The sequence below is a fragment of the Petaurus breviceps genome, unplaced genomic scaffold (genome assembly GCF_028583685.1).
Source record: "Petaurus breviceps papuanus isolate PSGF00001 unplaced genomic scaffold, PetGlider_PUasm1.0 90822, whole genome shotgun sequence".
Lineage (NCBI taxonomy): Eukaryota > Metazoa > Chordata > Mammalia > Diprotodontia > Petauridae > Petaurus > Petaurus breviceps.
In genome coordinates this window covers 24369779-24387352 of record NW_027187351.1, presented here as the reverse complement: position 1 = coordinate 24387352, position 17574 = coordinate 24369779, and the positions used below count along the sequence as shown (strand labels likewise).

General features: G+C 34.2%; 1 protein-coding gene across 2 annotated transcripts in view; it reads left to right on the top strand.

The window, feature by feature from the left end:
• Positions 1–17574, top strand: part of LMBRD1 (LMBR1 domain containing 1) — a 217155-nt gene that overhangs the window by 74854 nt on the left and 124727 nt on the right. For both annotated transcript variants that reach the window (XM_069070723.1, XM_069070724.1), the window contains exon 7: positions 10939–11012. In XM_069070723.1, coding sequence (XP_068926824.1) covers positions 10939–11012 — 74 coding nt within the window. The remainder of the gene's footprint in view (positions 1–10938; positions 11013–17574) is intronic.

Below are 17574 nucleotides of genomic sequence, written 5' to 3'. Positions count from 1 at the left end.
TAACACTAGCACCTTCCCCTTGAGCTAATTCCAGTTTATCCTGTCTATATCATCTTTGTACAAAGTTGTTTGCATCTTATGTCCCCCATTTAACTGTGAACTCCTTGAGAGTAGGGACTGTATTTTGTAGACCTTTGTATCCCCAGAGCTTAAATATAAGTACCTGGCACATAGTAGGCACTTAGTAAATGCTGATTTACTTGATTTTTAGTGTAAATGTTGTAGCAGAACTAACTGAATTAACAGTTATTTTGTAACCTTGTGATAATGCTTGTAAAGAACTTAACATGAAGCCATTTTACAAATGCTTCTTTTCTTCCCTTTGTGTGTTGTAATCCTTCATATAATGTGATGTGTATAAGAATGTGTTTATTTAGAATTTTTGCATGTACAGGTGCAAACCTTCCTTTGTGAATGTAAAGAAATTTACTTTGCTTAAACTTTTCAAAAATTTGTTTTAGATTTAAATACACAATAAGAAAAGAAAAAGAAATATGTTGTAAACTTAAATACAAAATAAGAAAAGAAAAAAAAAGCATTGCCTAATGTATACAGCAGAACATGAGGATTCAAAATATATAGCTATAAAATTCCCTTTCAAGAAAGCCTATATAAACAATACTATGCATTGTTTTGAGAATTGTCCATCTTTCCTTTGGTTCCTTGTAAGTTTTCTTTTGTTCTCTACTGTTCACTTTTTTCCCTTTTCCTCCCACCTAAAGCTACAATTAAGTGCAGAGATGTGCATGTATACATACATACATACAAACAGACATGCATACATACATGCACATACAGAGAAGTAGGCACACAATATATGTATACATGCACATACACTTACATATACATATCCTTAGATATCTATAATCATACTCATATATAGACATATACATTCATATGCATCTATGTAAGACTGTACTATACATATTTATCCTCTGTTTCTCTGAAGGTAGATAACTCCTTTCTTCATAATCCCAGTCTTTCTATATTTTTCCAAGTCCACCAATTCGTCATTTTCTACACTGCAGCAATATTCCAACCTTATACTGTCTAGTTTTTTTAAATAGTCCAAAACAACCTTGATGAATATGGCTGACATGGTGTAGTTTCCCTGTTTTTATCTTTTGATTAAATCTATTTTAGCCTTAACTTTGTCCAAGATCATGATTACCACCCCTGCTCCTTTTTCCCTAACAATTTGTACTCCTGACCTTTATTTTGTATTTGTGTGTATCTCTTATTTTGTATCCCTCCTGATTCCTACTTTACTTCTACCCACTACCTTGCCCTCCTGTTACTTCCCCATTCCTCCCTTATCCTACCATTCCCATTAGTCTGAACCCTCTTCCATACCCTCCTTTAACCTATTCCCTCACCCTACCCTCTAGAGAGTCCTCTCCTATCCTCTTTCCCCTCCCTATCCCCTTAGCCTTTTATTTCTTTCTGAATTTAGAAGACTTTTACACTCATATATATATATTTCCCTCTTGAACCCTTTCCCGATGAAAATAGGTTTCCAGAATTATCAATACTCCATTTCTTTTGCTCTTTGATATACATAGTATTCAAAGACCTGTGGTCTTTTATTGTCATTGCTCCTAGGTCTTGTCTGATTCTAATTGTGACACTGCCCTGTTTACATTCTTCTTTTCTTGTAATATTTTGAGCTAGGGGTTTCAGAATTTGACTATGGTATTCTTGTGGGTTTTCCTCATAGGGTCTCTTTCAGGTGATGATCAGTGGATGTTTTCTATTTTCCTTCTTGTTGTAATGCTTCAGGACAATTTTTAAATTTCTAAAAATTATTTTTTGTATTATTGTATCAAGATTCCTTTTTTTGATCATAGCTTTCAGGTAGTTCTATTATTCTTATGTTTTTCTTCTTGATCTGTTCTTCAGATCAGTTGTTTTTCTTATTAGGTGTTTCACATTCTCTTCTATTTTTTCATTCTATATATTTTTAAATTATTTCTTGGTCTCTTATGGCTTTGTTGGCTTCACCTTGCCCAATTCTGATTTTCAAGGAGTCGTTTTCTTAAGATTCTGGATACTCTTTTCTAATTGGTTGACTTTCAAGTTCTTATATGAATTCTTTTTGGGTGGGTGACCATTTGACATTACTCTTGAGGGTAGAAGAGGGTTTCTTTGCTTCAGTATCCTCCTCTGAAGAGGAACTCCATTCTTCTCTATTTCATTGTAACTTTCTATGGTTGGATTCTTTCCACTTTGCCTGCTCATTTTTTTAAAGAAAATTTATAGCAGCTTATTTTTTGTAATCATCTCTAGTCCTAGGGCATGGTGGGGGGTGGAGGAGTACCTCTGGCCTTAGATCCTCCTTTAATTCTTCCCTCTGTCCTGGAACAAAAATTATCCTCCTATGTCCATAGCCAGTTGTGTCCCCACCCCTTGTTTCTACACTCATCGGGCATATGCAGGTTCCTCCTTGCCCAGGGTTGCATCTTATCCGCAGAGCTGGGTCTGGCATTCCTTATCAGCAGAGGTTTCCTCAGTCTTCCCTGGCTCAGATGATGCCCAACTCCCTGTAAGGTCCTCATTAAAGGGACCTTTTTCTCACCTGAGAAGGCATTTTAAGGTTCTTCTCCTAGCATTTGGTATAGTAATTTTGAGATAAAGTGAAATCCTTTTGGATATGTTTATTCTTTTTGGACAGGAGATATCCAGTTACCTCCTTTTCTAAATTATCCTTAATGATTCAAAATAGCATTAATTCAGATGAATAAAAAAATGAATAAAATGCATTCATTAAGTGCTTTCTTTTTTGTTATATACAAGAGATAAAAATATTAAAGCAGATAGTTCTTATCTTTAAAGAACTTTCATTTTAGAGGGGGATGGTAAATGGGAATATAGGGCAGTAGACTAATACCTTTCTTCCAGGGACAGAGAGCTGTTTTGATACCTGTTCCAGCCCTGGAAGTTGGGAATAGATAGAAAAGGGAAAGAGTACATGGAGAGCAGTAAGGCAGAGGATGGTATGATGCAGGGTGCCATCTGGCAGCTCTATTACCCACTACCCAGTTTCAGGTCCAAGATCTAGGGTGGATTGAGGAGGGGACCTGCACATAGTGCTGAGGGAGAAGAGTAGTTGTGGGCCCTTGCTATATTCCAAATGAGAAACGAGTTGAGAAGCAAACAATAGCTGTGTGCCTCCGATTGAAGGAATAAAAGAGGGACTCCATTCTAGCCTCAAGCTAATTCCTGTAGTTGAATAACCAGGGCAAGAATCCTAGAGGAAACCTCTGCTGACAAGGAATGCCACACCCAGCTCTACTGACAAGATGCAGGATGGAGGGAAATATATTAGCAGTCATAATCATGAATGAGATGAACTCACTCATGAAATGGAAGAGGATATCAGAATGGATTATAAGCCAGAATCTAACAATATATTGTTTAAAAGAAATGTGTTTGAAACAGAAAGATACATGTAAGTTTAAAACAAGGAGCCAGAGCTCAACTTTGTCCTCTCTGATGCCTATCATCATGAAGAGTCACAAAGGGAGTACAATTGGTAATGCCTGGAAGTGGTTATCTTATGTCTTGATAATCTTAAAAGAATGGAAAGAAGGGAAGAGCTGTATACTAGAGGGGAAGAGAAATGAAAGTTAAGGAAAATTACCTTTCATAATCAGAGTATGCAAATAGGCATTAGTAAAGGCAAGAAGGAAGGTGTGGGGTAGGGGAACAGCTGACATTTGACATTCATCTGAACTACTTAGAGGAGGAAGAACATATATACACACAAATACAGAAATACATTTTATTCAGTGGAAGGGAAAGAGGAATGGGGATTATATGAAGGCTAGATTAAGAGAGGGATTAAGGGAAGCACACTCCAAGGATGTACATAAATATAGCTCTTTTTGAGGTGTCAGAGACTGGTAATTTGATGGGATACCTAAAATTAGGGAACCAATGAACAGATTTTGGTATATAAATATAATGGAATGCTACTATGCTTAATTCTTATAAATGTAATGACCAATAATGATTCCAGAGTAATATGTAACATTCACTTTCCCTCTTTGATAGAGAGGTAAAGGACTTAATGTAGAATGAAACTTTTCTTTTTACATTACCAATGTGAAAAGTTGTTTTGATTGACTATCCATGTTTGTAGTCAGTTTCAATTTTCTGACAAGGGTGACAAGATGAATTTTGTCTGATTAAATCAATATACATGTACGACATGATAACCCATACATATATATGTATATACATATATACACATGTGTGTATATAGAGAGATCTAGAGAGATATGAATAGATGAGCCAAAGAACAAATCATAGAAGCAGTCAATTTCATTAAAGATAATGACAAGACAACATACCAACATTTTTGGAATGCAGCCAAAGCAGTTATTAGGGGGAAAATTACATCTCTAAACATTTTCATCTGTAAGAGAAAGAGCCCATCAACAAATTAGATGTTCAACTAAATAAACTAGCAGACCAATTAAAGTTCCTGAAATCAAAGGAGAAATTAGCAATATTGAAAGTAAAAACCATTGGATTAATAAATAAAATTAAGAATTTAAAAAATTAGATAAGTCCTTAGCTAATTTGATTTTTTTAAATGAAAGAAAACTAAGTTACCATTATAAAAAATGAAGTTGAATTCATAACCAAGAAATAAAAGAAATTGTTAGTATGTGTTTTGACCAAGTACATGCCAATAAAACAATCTACATGAAGTGGGTGAATATTTAAAACATATAAATTCCCCAGATTAACTGAACAAGAAATAAAGTACTTTGATAACCCCATCTTCAAAAAAGAATTTCTTTTTTAAGCCATTGTAGCCACTGGAATTTAGCAAGAGAGTAAATTGAGGCAAATCTACAAGAAAGGTAACATTGATTGGTAGGGGTATGCAATTTATCAGTAAATGGGTGACTTCCTCTCTTTATGCCAAAGACCCTGAGCAAAAGGATAGTTCCTCTTTTATAGGTTTTAGGAAGTACAAAGAATAGAACAAGGTAGATGACATCATGGGATTAAGGGCAACATTACTGGTTACAGAGCTGAAGTGCAAGGAACAACATGGTTGGTTGGAAGTTTGGTAATGGGGGCTAACAATGACCCCCCACCACTTTCTTCTTTCATGAGACTAAGAAGTACTCATCTTATGAGTCCAGGTGGCCAAGACTTAGGGACAGCAAATCAGACACACTTGAAGGAAAACTTGATTAAATACGAGATATCAGGCCCTACTCCACTGCTTTCACATATATTCCCCAAAGTTAGCAATATTATTTGAGGCAAGAACAGATCTGTGATTAGCAAGAAAATTGGATTCTAAAATTAACCTGTTACAGGTCAGCTGAATTCTGAATTAAGTTCAAAGATAAAGAACTATCACTCAAGCAGTTATAGGACAAAAACAGTTACAGGACAAAAACAATTAATTAAAATATGACCAGTAAGAAAATTATACAGGAACAGTTTTAATCTTCTCTTCATAATTAAATTCTCAAAGGAATATACCCCAGCATCAGGTAGATTTACACTTGAATTCTGCTGAACATTTAAAGAACAATTAATTATAAGAACAATTAATTTTTGATACCTAAGCCGTGGAGAGTCAAAACAGAAATAAAGCTATAGAATAATATTCCTAATGAATTTAATTTTGAAAAAACATTTATCAAGGAGTTTATAGGAGCATATCACAAAGATTATACACCATGACCATCCTGAATGTATGCCAGGAATCTAGGCTGGTTCAATTTTAGTGAAATTAGAAACCATGTCAATACTAAAAATCATATGATTATATAAACAGATTCAGAAAAAGCTTTAGGTGTGATACAATATCCATTCCTGATATAAAAACACCTGGAAATCATAGGAATTAATGGAGCTTTCCTAAAAATGATAATTAGTTTCTATGTAAAACCAAAAGCTAGAATTATTTATAATGGGTATAAGATAGAGTGCCTTTCCAGTAAGATCAGGGGTAAAGCAAGGATGTGCATTATTACCATTACCATTCAATATGTTGCTAAAAAAATGCTAGATGCAACAAAAAGACAAAAGTAAAATATTAAAGGAATAAGCATTGCCAAAGAGGAAACAAAACATTACAATTCTAGAGAGTCAACTAAAAACTAATTTAAATAATTTAACAACTTTAGTATAATTGCAGAACATAAAGTACGACAATTTATCAACTTTTCAATATTATTAGTATGAAGAGATAGAAAAATTTTATTTAAGATAACTATAGATAATATAAAATACTTGTAAGTCTACCTGCTCAGACACACAGGAACCATATGAATACAATTATAAAATAGTTTATAGAAATAATGACAGTTCTAGATAATTAAAGAAAGTTTAATGTTTTCGTAGATAAGCTGAACCAGTATAATAAAAATGACATTGCTACAAAATAATTTGCTTGTTCATAGTAATGAAACTACTAAAGGATTACTTTATAGAGCTAGAGAAAAAAAAATTAACTGGAGGAATTAAAGGTCAAAAATTATAAAGGAGGGGGTGGCTAGGTGGCCCAGTGAATAGAGCACCAGCCCTGAAGTCAGGAGGACCTGAATTCAAATCCAGCCTTCAACACTTAATACTTACTAGCCATGTGACCTTGGGCTAGTAACTTAATCCCAGTTGCCCTGCCCTCCCCCCCTCCAAAAAGCAAAAAAAAAAAAAAGTACAAAGGAATTTAAAAATGGGAAAGAAAGGTAACTTGGCACATTATTTCTTAAATAATACTACAAAGCCATCATAATCAAAACACTTTGGTATTGGGTACGAAATAGAGGAGTTCATCAGTAGTATAGATTAGGTACACATTATATAAAAACAAATGAACATAGTAGCATAAGTTTTATAAGTTTAAAGACTGGCTATTTGAGCAAGAACTCATTATGTGACGAAACCTGTTTTAAGAACTGAACAGTAGTCTGTCAGAAACTAGGTTAGATCAATATCCCACATTACATACCAAACAAACTCTGTAGGGACATGACTTAGACATAAAGTATAATACCATAAATAAATTAGAGAAATATGGAAGAAATTACTTGTCAAATCTATGGATAGAAGAGTTTCATGAACCAGACAAGAGATAGGTCCACAGGAGGTAAAATGGACAATTTTGGTTATATTAAATTAAAAATTTTCAAGCATATAAAGCTTACCTACCTAATATTAGAAAGAGAATCATGAAATTAGGGGGAAAATTCTGTGCATGTAGTTTCTGTAATAAAGATATCATTCCTAACATATATATATATATAGCTAATTGATTCAAATTTATATCAATAAGAGCTATTCTCCAACTGTCTCAGTTTATAAGGGAATCATTGTTTTATAATATTGCTAATAACTATACTAGGTCTTTTAATATAATCTTTCCTATATATTGTGGTATAGTTTGGTTGTTCTGGCTTTCTATTTCAGTGTCTTTACAATTTGCTAGAAGAATTGAGGCCCAGAGAAATTGTATTTTGTAGGGGGAACAAAAAGATCCCCCTAAAACAGACTGACGCTGTTTAGTGTGCATATGTGCATGTGTGTGAATTTGAGAGAGAGAGCTAGAAAGAGATACATTTCAGAGAATCAAACCTTCAAGAATCGGAAGGAACCTAAGCAGCCTTCTGTTACAATCCATACCTTTAAAGCAGAGATATCAAACAAGTGATCCATAACACTCCTAATTGTGGCTCAAGCTAGATTAAAATGTAGTTAGGAAAATATTTAACAAAATAAATAAAAATTTAATAAAACAGATAACATTAAGGTTATTTTCTTAGTCAATATGTGGCCCCCAAAGATCCTCATGTTCAGTATTTGTTCGGTTATTTATTTTAGTGGTATCTGACTCTTAGTGACCTAAGTCATTTTTGGTATTTTTGTTTTATTTTGGTTTTGGGCAAAGATACTGGAGTAGTTTGCCATTTCTTTCTCCAGCTTATTTTGCAGACAAGGAACTGAGGCAAACAGGGTTGAGTGACTTGCCCAGGGTCAGACAGCTAGTAAGTGTCTGAGGCCAGATTTGAACTCAGGAAAATGAGTCTTCCTGAGTTCAGGCCAGATTCACATCCACTGTACCACCTAGCTGCCCCATGTGAAGTTTAGTAGCCCCTTTCTCTTTTTGAGTTTGACACCACTGCTGTAAAGTAATCCTCTACTGTCATACTTGTGAGGCCTTGAGATCTTTGTCTTTTATTAGAGTAGTAATAGAATTGGGAAGGGGATGATTTTTGTAATATAATCCCTATTATAATACTAAATCCTTCATACTGCATTAAAATGCACTTCAGTAAATTGAGTACTAGAGTTGATTGATTTGTTCATCAGGCATTTAAGTGCCTGATGTATGCAGAGAACTGTGCTAAATTCTGGGAGTCAAATAATGTTGAAATAAGACAGGTCCCTACTAAAGTCTAATAAGTTCTGGTAGCGATTGAATGTACTGCCCTATAACTATGATCCTCTATAACACTAATGCCATGTTTTGTTTTACTTAAAATTGATAGTTATTAACACATGTCTGTTGTAAAGTTACCAGTGGGATCATAAAAGTTTAAAGATGGAAATGATTTGTCAGAAGCAAAGATATTTTTCAACATTCTTGGGAGATAATAATGTAGCCTTTACTTGAATGGTCTTGGACAAGAACCTCACATTCTTTTTTTCTTTTTTAAGCAATCAGGGTTAAGTAACTTGCTCAAGGTTGCACGGCCAGTTATTTCTGGGTGTGGTGCCGAGTATCTGAGCCCGGATTTGATTCAGGTTATCCTGACACTGGAGCTGGTGCTCTTACTCACTGAGCCACCTGGCCGCCCCAGAATCTCACATTCTTATGAGGAAGTCTGTTTTATTTTTGAATAGTTGTAATTGTTCAACTATCACTCCTTTGATTGAACAGAAATGTTCTACCTATAACTTTTATTCATTGATTCAAGTTTTTTCTCATGGAAGAGCACTGAGTAAGTTTATTCTCTTGCTATGTGAAAATTCTTGGTGTTTGAATATAAATCCTATGCTTCTTCAAGATTTGTATGTTGTAAACATTTCTATTTTCCTTCAGTAATTTCTCATAAGACATGGTTTCCAGATGTTTAATCTGATTTCTCTTTGAATATAAATATAAGCAGTACTTCAAAATGATTTGAACTATTTAGAGAATTGGGATTGAATTGAATTGTTAACTGCCCTACTTTTGGGCAAAACACTGCTAAATATGTTAGGATTTTCATTTTAATTGAGTTAAGAGACAACATGATGAAGTGAAAACTGACTTTAAAGATTTGGGTTCAAGTCCTGCACCTGATGCACGCTGACTTTGTCACCCCTAGTCAAGTCATTTAACTATTTAGCACTGTAGGCAACTTGTTAAGACTGTAAGTTGCAGAGAAGTTATTGATTTTGTACTGATAGAGGAAGTTTCCTTAGCTGAGAGTTCCCTGTAGCAGTGAAATCACAGGTCCAGTCTCTGTCCCTTGAAAGATTTGTGTGTTTGTGTGTGTTTTGCCTAGAACTGTGGTTTTCATTGAGGTTTGGGGGATATTGAAAGGTTAAGTGATTTGCCCAGGTTCACAAGATATGTCTCAGAGATAAGACTTGAACTCAGGTATTTCTGATCTCTCTCTCCACTATGCCATTAAAACAAAAGTTTTTAAATGCATAATTCTTCAAATCCACCAAATATAATTGTTTTCGGGTAGTCTAGTTTGTTATATCAGTTTACATTTATACAATTATGCAGGGCTTAAAAAAATAAATATCCCTTGAATCCTGGAAAGAATATGTTCTTGAAGTTATTTCTGAAATAAAACTGTATCAGACAATCTTTCTCTATTGATTCCTTTTTTTTTTTAAATAATGAGGTGTACTCCAGAAAATAATTTTGTCTTTTTATAGGTGGAATGTGTATAAAAAAAAACCTTCAAAAACAAACCTAATCCCCAGCCCCCTCATATTTATCATAGGATCATAGATTTGGAGCTGGAAGGGACCTTAGAGGTCATCTATTCCAACTACATTTTATAAATGGGGAAACTAAGGCCCAGGGAAGTTAAACCACTTACCTAAAGTAAGGGGCAGAATTAGGATTTTAATTCAGATCTACACACTCCAGAGTTCATTGTTCTTTCTAGAGTATTAAATCTTACTTTTGATACATATTTGAAGTAATTTGCAGAATAACAGTATTCAAACTACAGAAATGTTTATGGAGGAAATGGGAGAAATGATACCAAGATTATCTGTTTTGTCTTTTGATTTAGCACCTCTGTTTATATTTTTGTCATTAAGAGGAACTCTGGTGTAGGATGTGAAAAGTGTGTGTGGGGGGGCACTTTCCTTGAATGTTTTTTTATCTTTTCACCTCCCTTTTCCATTCCATAAACGTCAGGCAAAATGTTAATTTGTTTAAATTCAACATTTTATTTAGTACTAGCCATATGGAAGGTATTTTGGAGCTAACTCAAGGTGGGCGGTGTGATATAAAGATGAAGACAAATTTCTTTCTTCCAGGGATTTCCAGTCTGTAAAAAGTAGATTAAAAATGGCTTTTACAGGGGGCCGCTAGGTGGCGCAGTGAGTAAAGCGCTGGCCCTGGAGTCAGGAGGACCCAAGTTCGGTTTTAGCCTCAGATACTTAACATCCACACAAAAAAACTAGCTGTGTAACCTTGGGCAAGTTACTTAACCCCAGTTGCCCTCCAAAAGGCAAAAAAAAATGGCTTTTATAAAAGAATTTATGAGTATTAGGTTTTTTGATCAAATATTTTTATTTGCATTTTCTTGGTAAGTTAGTAAGAGAGTGCCAAGTAGATTACATATCATTTATTTGATCTTTTATAAATTATGTAAAATATTATTGAAGAAGTGTAATAAGTAAATATTTGTACCTTATGTGAATTTTCACCAGTCTTTCTTTTTCTAATTACAGATGGTTTAGCTGCCTTGTCATTCTCCATCAGTACTCTGACTTTGATTGGAATGCTGGCAGCTATCACATACACAGTAAGTGTCACTGATTAGTTTCCAGACTCCCAAAACCTATTCTACTATTTTATTAAAGTCATTTATGTATTTGTACACTTTAATGATAAATTTGTATTTTCATGTCATCCTGTAAATATTAGATATTGAAGAATACTAAATACTCATGCTCTTAAGAGAAAAGAAAATCTGTAAACTAAACTTGAGCAAAGAGTTTTGATAATTATAATTTTAGCACTTTTTTCATATTTTGACTGTCATCTATAAATGATCATGAAATTATAGATTTAGATTTTTCCTTAATGAGCTCTTGGAGAATGTTGTCCAGGCTCATTTTTTCATCTTGATTTTCTGGTAGGCCTATTATTCTCAGATTATCTCTCCTGTATCTGTTTTCCAGGTCAGTTAGTTTTTTCTTTGAAGTATTTTACCTCTTTTTCTAATTTTTCATTCTTGTTGTTTTGTTTGACTAATTCTTGGTTCCTCATAGAGTTATTTGTTTCAATTTGGTTGATTCTAGTTTTTAGCAAATCATTTTACTTGTTTAGTTTTTGGATCTCTTTTTCCATATCATATACTTTTCTTTTTAGAGAGATGTTTTCTTCATTATAATGTTTATCTAATTCTGCAATTTTGGTTTTGAGAGAATTATTCATTTTGTCTTCTATCTCTCTCATTTGGTTTTCAGAGTTCCTTTTGATCTCATCTAGGGGAGCTTTCTGTGCTTGGGACCTGTTCCCTGTTGATGTTTCAGCTGTGGGTGTGGAGTCCACATTGTCTCCCTCTGAGTTTGGTTCCTCCCTCTGAGGATAGTAGGACTCCAGAGTCTTTGTAGTCTGCTTTCTACCTATTTTGAGGCAGGGCCCTAGCCACGCCCTTCCTCTAGGGATCCCAAGCCTTTACAGTAGAGGGTTTTGCCCTGGGGCAACAGTTACTATTTTTTCAGGGTCAGAGGGGGTGGGTTGGAGTATTCGAGGTTCACTCTGTCATCCTGGTCTTTGGAGGTCCTGATAGGGGCTCTTTTTTTTTTTTTTTTTTAAATTTCTGGGCTATGAAGTGGTAGCCCCAGGAGTATTTGCTGTCCAGGAGATGGGCCCGTGCATTTGCTTCTTACCTTGCTCTTTCCAGTCCCAGCCCTTTGGTGATAGGCCTGGTAGTGGCCCTTGTGGTTGGTGGGAGGACTTGCCCTCTGAGTTGATCAGGCGCCTGCTGGGCCTGCCTTCTCCTATTCTTAATGTCTACAAATGCCAGTTCATAAAGGAAGCAACAATCTAAAATAGAAGTCAGACTTTTTATCTCGATTCATGAGGATCATTTCCCTGGCACAATCAGTTTCTAAACTTAAGTCTGTTATATCCTATGTATACGTTGCTATTACCATGAATGCTCTTTAGGAATATCGCATATATTTATATCCTTTGTCTCTTGAGGCTTTTTCTAATAAGTAAATTTGGATTCATCTAGTTTATATGTAGACCAGGTAGTACTTCTTTGGCTATGTTACTGGAGAAAATTTCAAGATTAAACATTTCTCTATTTCAAATTACAAGGGAGAGCTGATTGTTTAAAAAAATTTTTTTTCTTAAACTTAAAAATTATAGCACTTAAATTTCGTTCTTGTCTCTTGTTTAAAAATATTAATGCTTACAAAAGAAAAACTTAGAATATTCTTCTAGTACAGCCTTCTCTCAGCAAAAGAAAAAAAATTGAATTTTTGTAAAATAACAGACTAGCAGAATAATTTTGTCATTTTTAATCACTCACACATCCTAATATTTTATTAAAGATTTTAAACGAAGCTATCATTATTTTTCTTGTTTCTTCATATGTTTAGAAAGGTCAGTTTTGTTCCAACAAGAAGAATATGCCATATGACATATGTGGATAATTACTTAATTTTTCACTGAATAATTTGGGAGGCAGTAAAAAAAATACATGGTACCAGAAGTCAGAAGTCCTGGGTTTTCATCTTAACACTGTAACTAACTTGTGGATGGGCATGTTGCAACTTTGTGGTTGAATTTCTTGTTCTCTTAAGGGCAGTAATGCTCTTCCTACTTGTGTTCCTCTCACATGACTCTTCCATCTTCTAACTCTACATTTTGTCTGGCTGTCTCCCATACTTGGAGTTTTCTTCCTTTTTATTTCTCTCTTCTGGCTTCCATTTCTTACTTTGAGGTTCAGCCAAAATCCTTTTGCAAGAAGACTTTCCCAGTCTCCATTAATGCTAAGTGTCTGACCTCTGTTGATTATCTGTTTATTTTTTTGTGTGTTGTCTCCCTCATTAGGTTGTAAATTTCTTGAGGGAAGTAATTGTTTTTTAAAATTTCTTTGTGTCTCCGGTGCTTAGCACAGTGCTCATATTTATTTAATGCTTAATAAATATTTGTTGACTTGACTTCTTTATTTGTGTTTTTTGTGACAGTAAAATTACATATATATGGAAACATATAGAATACCTCAGACTTCCCTGGATTGTGTTTGTCAGATTGTGTTCCTATAAAAGGCATTTTAAGTCAAAGTTATTTAAATTGAATCTGACTCCCCCCTCTAAAAAACTCCCAAATATAATAGGGCATAATGTCCCTAACTCAGTGGTCTTTAATCTATTGGCTGTTTTTCTGTTTTGAGACTGTTTCCTTAAAGATCATAAGACATGGATAATTGAAAGATTGTTTTCATTTATAGTAATCATCTTATGTTTTTATATTCTTTTTTGGTTTATAGAATGCAATATGTTTGATGCAATAATCATTTATTAAATGTGTTATTAAGCTGGTGGGACATGTTTTATATGATTTGATAACAAAATTGTTCAGAATCTGGTATTTTAACATCTTTATAATGATTCAGTAATCCAGATTTTTAAAATTTTAGGTTGTGCCCATATGGCTAATTCCCTTAGCTCTTAGTCTATAGCCCTCATTTTAACAAACATTTATATAGTAACACTAGAACACTTACCCAGAGAACCAGATTGCTGTATCTTCAGTGGTCACGTTAACTTGAACGGTGATTAAAATAGCCATCATTAAATCATTCATTGCATTTTGCTTCAAATGTGTGGCTCTACTATTAAGTTCTTTGTTTAAGACATAAAATAAGTCAGCAGTATAGAAATAACTGTGACAAGAGAGAGACCAAAAATTATAAAAGCATAGTAATTTGGAGGGTGTTAATTTAGTGATGAAAAAACTAGCTTTATGTATTGTAGTTGTCCTTGAGCAGTAATTTTTCAATAATATCCCTGATTCATCAGAAGGTTAAGTTATATTCAATACAACTTATTTTATAATCGAGCAATGTATAAAGATCTCACTTGGAGTAAGGAAGACCTTACTTATTGCCTATATAAGGAAGCCCTTATTTATTGACTGTGTGATCTGGGCAAGTCCCTTAATCTCTTAGTATCCCTCAAGTAACACGTTAAGACTAAATTGCAGAGCATTTGTTGATCTGCGTTCTGGAGTTCACCACACCAATGCGATCTCAAGTTGTTGACCAAAGTAAAGAAAGGGAAGTATATAGGGCTTGTTAAATGCTGACATCCACATTACCTTATATGATCTCCATGGCAGAACTGAATATGAGCATAGCTATTATTTTCATTTTACAGATTAGAAAATTAAGTCATTAAGTAGTTAAATGATATAGTCACAGAGCTGTGAATGAAACCCAGATTTTACCACTAAACCACCAGTGTTCCTTATATTATATCACATTAGCCGTCTCAGATTTCCCTCTGTTTTCTTACGACTTCTGAAAACGAATTTCATCTTGGGCTTTAGAAGCCCATAGGCCATTTTGGTTTCTGTACATACTTGTAGGTAGAATTTATTCTTTGCTTTCTGTCTTTAGGTTAACAGAAGATGTTAAAAGACCCCATAGTTAATCTTTACCTACCAGTGTAGTTTTTCTTAGAAAAGTCTGCAGTATCCCACATGGAATGATTGATGGAATAAGTCTTATCCAACTAGTCCATTCTCCAAACAACTGTCTGTCAGTGGCTTTCCTAAAGCATGGGGCTGAACATGTCCTTTCTGTATTCAGTAAACTCCAGGGGTTTCCTGTTAACTCTAGAATGAAATACAAACTCTCTCTCTCTCTCTTTTTTTTTTTTTGGTATTTAAAGCCCCTTGTAACTAGGCCCCAACCTACTTCTCTAGCCTTATTATATGTTACTTTCCTTTTTGTACTCTACAGTCCAGTCACACTGGCCTTCTTACTGTTATACATGATCCTCTCTATCCCAAATCTGTGCCTTAGGCTGTTTCCCATACTAGGAATACATTCCCTCCTCACTCCAACTTCTTACAATCTCTCCAAGGCTTTATTTCCTTCAAGGCTCTTCTACATTAAGCCTTTCTTGATACCACCCCTACCTCGGCTTCCAGTGTCACCTACCTGAAACAAAACTTTTATTTATTTTCCTTATGCCTACATATATACATGGTGTCTCCCCAATAAAATGTAAGTTTCTTAAGAAAGAGAATTACTTTATTTTTGGTTTTGCATCTTTAGTTCCTATCAGTGTCTGGCCCTTAGTAGGTGCTTAAGAAATGCTTGTTAATTGGTTATTCACACTGATGATAAGGAAGAGATTCTGTCTTTTTATCATGTATATATAATCATAATCGTGACACAATTGGTTATTTGATTTTTTTGTCAGCAAATTAAATGCATATAATTTTGAATACCTTCTTTCCCCTGCTGGACTGTAAATTCTTTGAATCAAGGATTATATTATATTTATCTTTGCACCCAACAGTGTTTTGTATATAAATATGTTGAACTGTAGAAGTGTAAGTTTCAAAATAAGTGCCAATTTTCATTAGACAAGCAAGTTTTCTGACTAGGAGTATCACTAGTGCAAAGAAATTACAGATGCAGTCCAAAAACCCATGGGGCTTATTGAGTAAAGGAATTCAGTTTAACAGCCACCCACTAAGCACAATGTGACATGAATGAAAAAAAAAAATTAAAGCAATGATAGTGAGCAACACTGTGAGTAATCGGAAGAAAATGCTGGCATTAGGGGGAGAAAGAGGTAGATTAACCATCCTAGCTATCTGAAGTAATTTAATTAATAGCAAGTTGACCTATATCAGTTTATGTCCCTGGGTGTGTTGGTTTTTTTTTTTAGCACCATATTGTTTAATTGTTAATAATTGTTGTTCGTGATGATGTGTTTGATGTATATTAAAAAAAAAAAGATTAAGTTCTATGTAGTCAAACTGAAGCTGAGGTATAGTAAATTTAAGTCATTTCTAGGAGGTGGGGAAGTTTAGTTATCCAGAAAGTTCACATTTGCAGGCTTTTATTGTTAAAGTTTGATATGTTACTTTGTTACATATTTTTTACTTAATGTTATAGCTTGAACTAAGAGAAACCAGAAATAGCTGATAATGACATTTTGTGTGTGTATATAATCTACATATATATGTGTATACATAGATATAAACATATAAGTACATATATATGCATACATATTTGTATCAACTCCCTACTTTAGTACCATTAAGCACTAAAGGAACAAACTATCTCATTCTATATAGGATATTAGAATTACCTGGGGAAGAAAATGACTTTTATTTCTTTATTATCATAGTTAAATGAAGCAACCTTTTTTTTAAAGACTCCTTATATAAAATTTGGTGGTAAATGATTTTTTGACAGTGTATAAAACTAGCATTTGATATGTCATGATCCAAGGATACTTTGGACTAGTGGTATTCATTCATTTATAATTCTTCAGAGCCTGTGATAAGCCATGCAACAACAAAAGTTAACATTCTGGTATAAAATGTACCACTCAAGGTAGTGAGGAAGCACAGGGTGAGTGTGAGCAGATTGTTTTTATAAGAAATAGAGGTAAACAAATATGAAGAAGAGCCATAATAAAGTCTGTCATCAAGGAAAGTGTGATCAAGAAAGAAAATGGGCTAATCACATATTGAGAGTGAGGAATAGTAGCCAAACAGCCTGAGTATTCCACTGGTATTTTTGGCATGTTAGGAAGAAAGCAAGGGATTTCAGGTTGTCTAGGTGCCCTTGCAAAGAGGAACTGGATTCATGTAAGATGGGCAGGTAGGTACTTGCATCATTGAAGGAAACATACAAATCATTGGGGTCATAGATTTGTATGAGTATTTTGCTTTAATGGAATTGGGAAATTAATAGTTTTGGTATACTTTGTAAACCATCTGAAATCTGTGTTGTATGTGAAAATTCAAACAGATAAATTTCATATATGGTATTGGACGCTGTATTTTCTAAGTTCTGGATGTTGTGTAGTCTCTTGAAATTAATCATCCAAAATTATGTTAGTCATTGATACATGGTGGAGATGGTAGAATTGAAGGCCTTTGCCTTTGCTGCCCCCAAATGGAAAAATGCCATTAAGGTCAATTGTGAAACATACTTTACTGCTAATGGAATGTCAGGTTCCTTAGTGCTAATAAATATCTTACTTAGTTCTTCCCCCCCAAAAGTACTTAGTGGTGAAGACATAAAATGGAGTCTAGAGATTTACAGTCTGTTTTTCAACTCCAATCACAATCCTCTAGCATACATCTGGTAATAT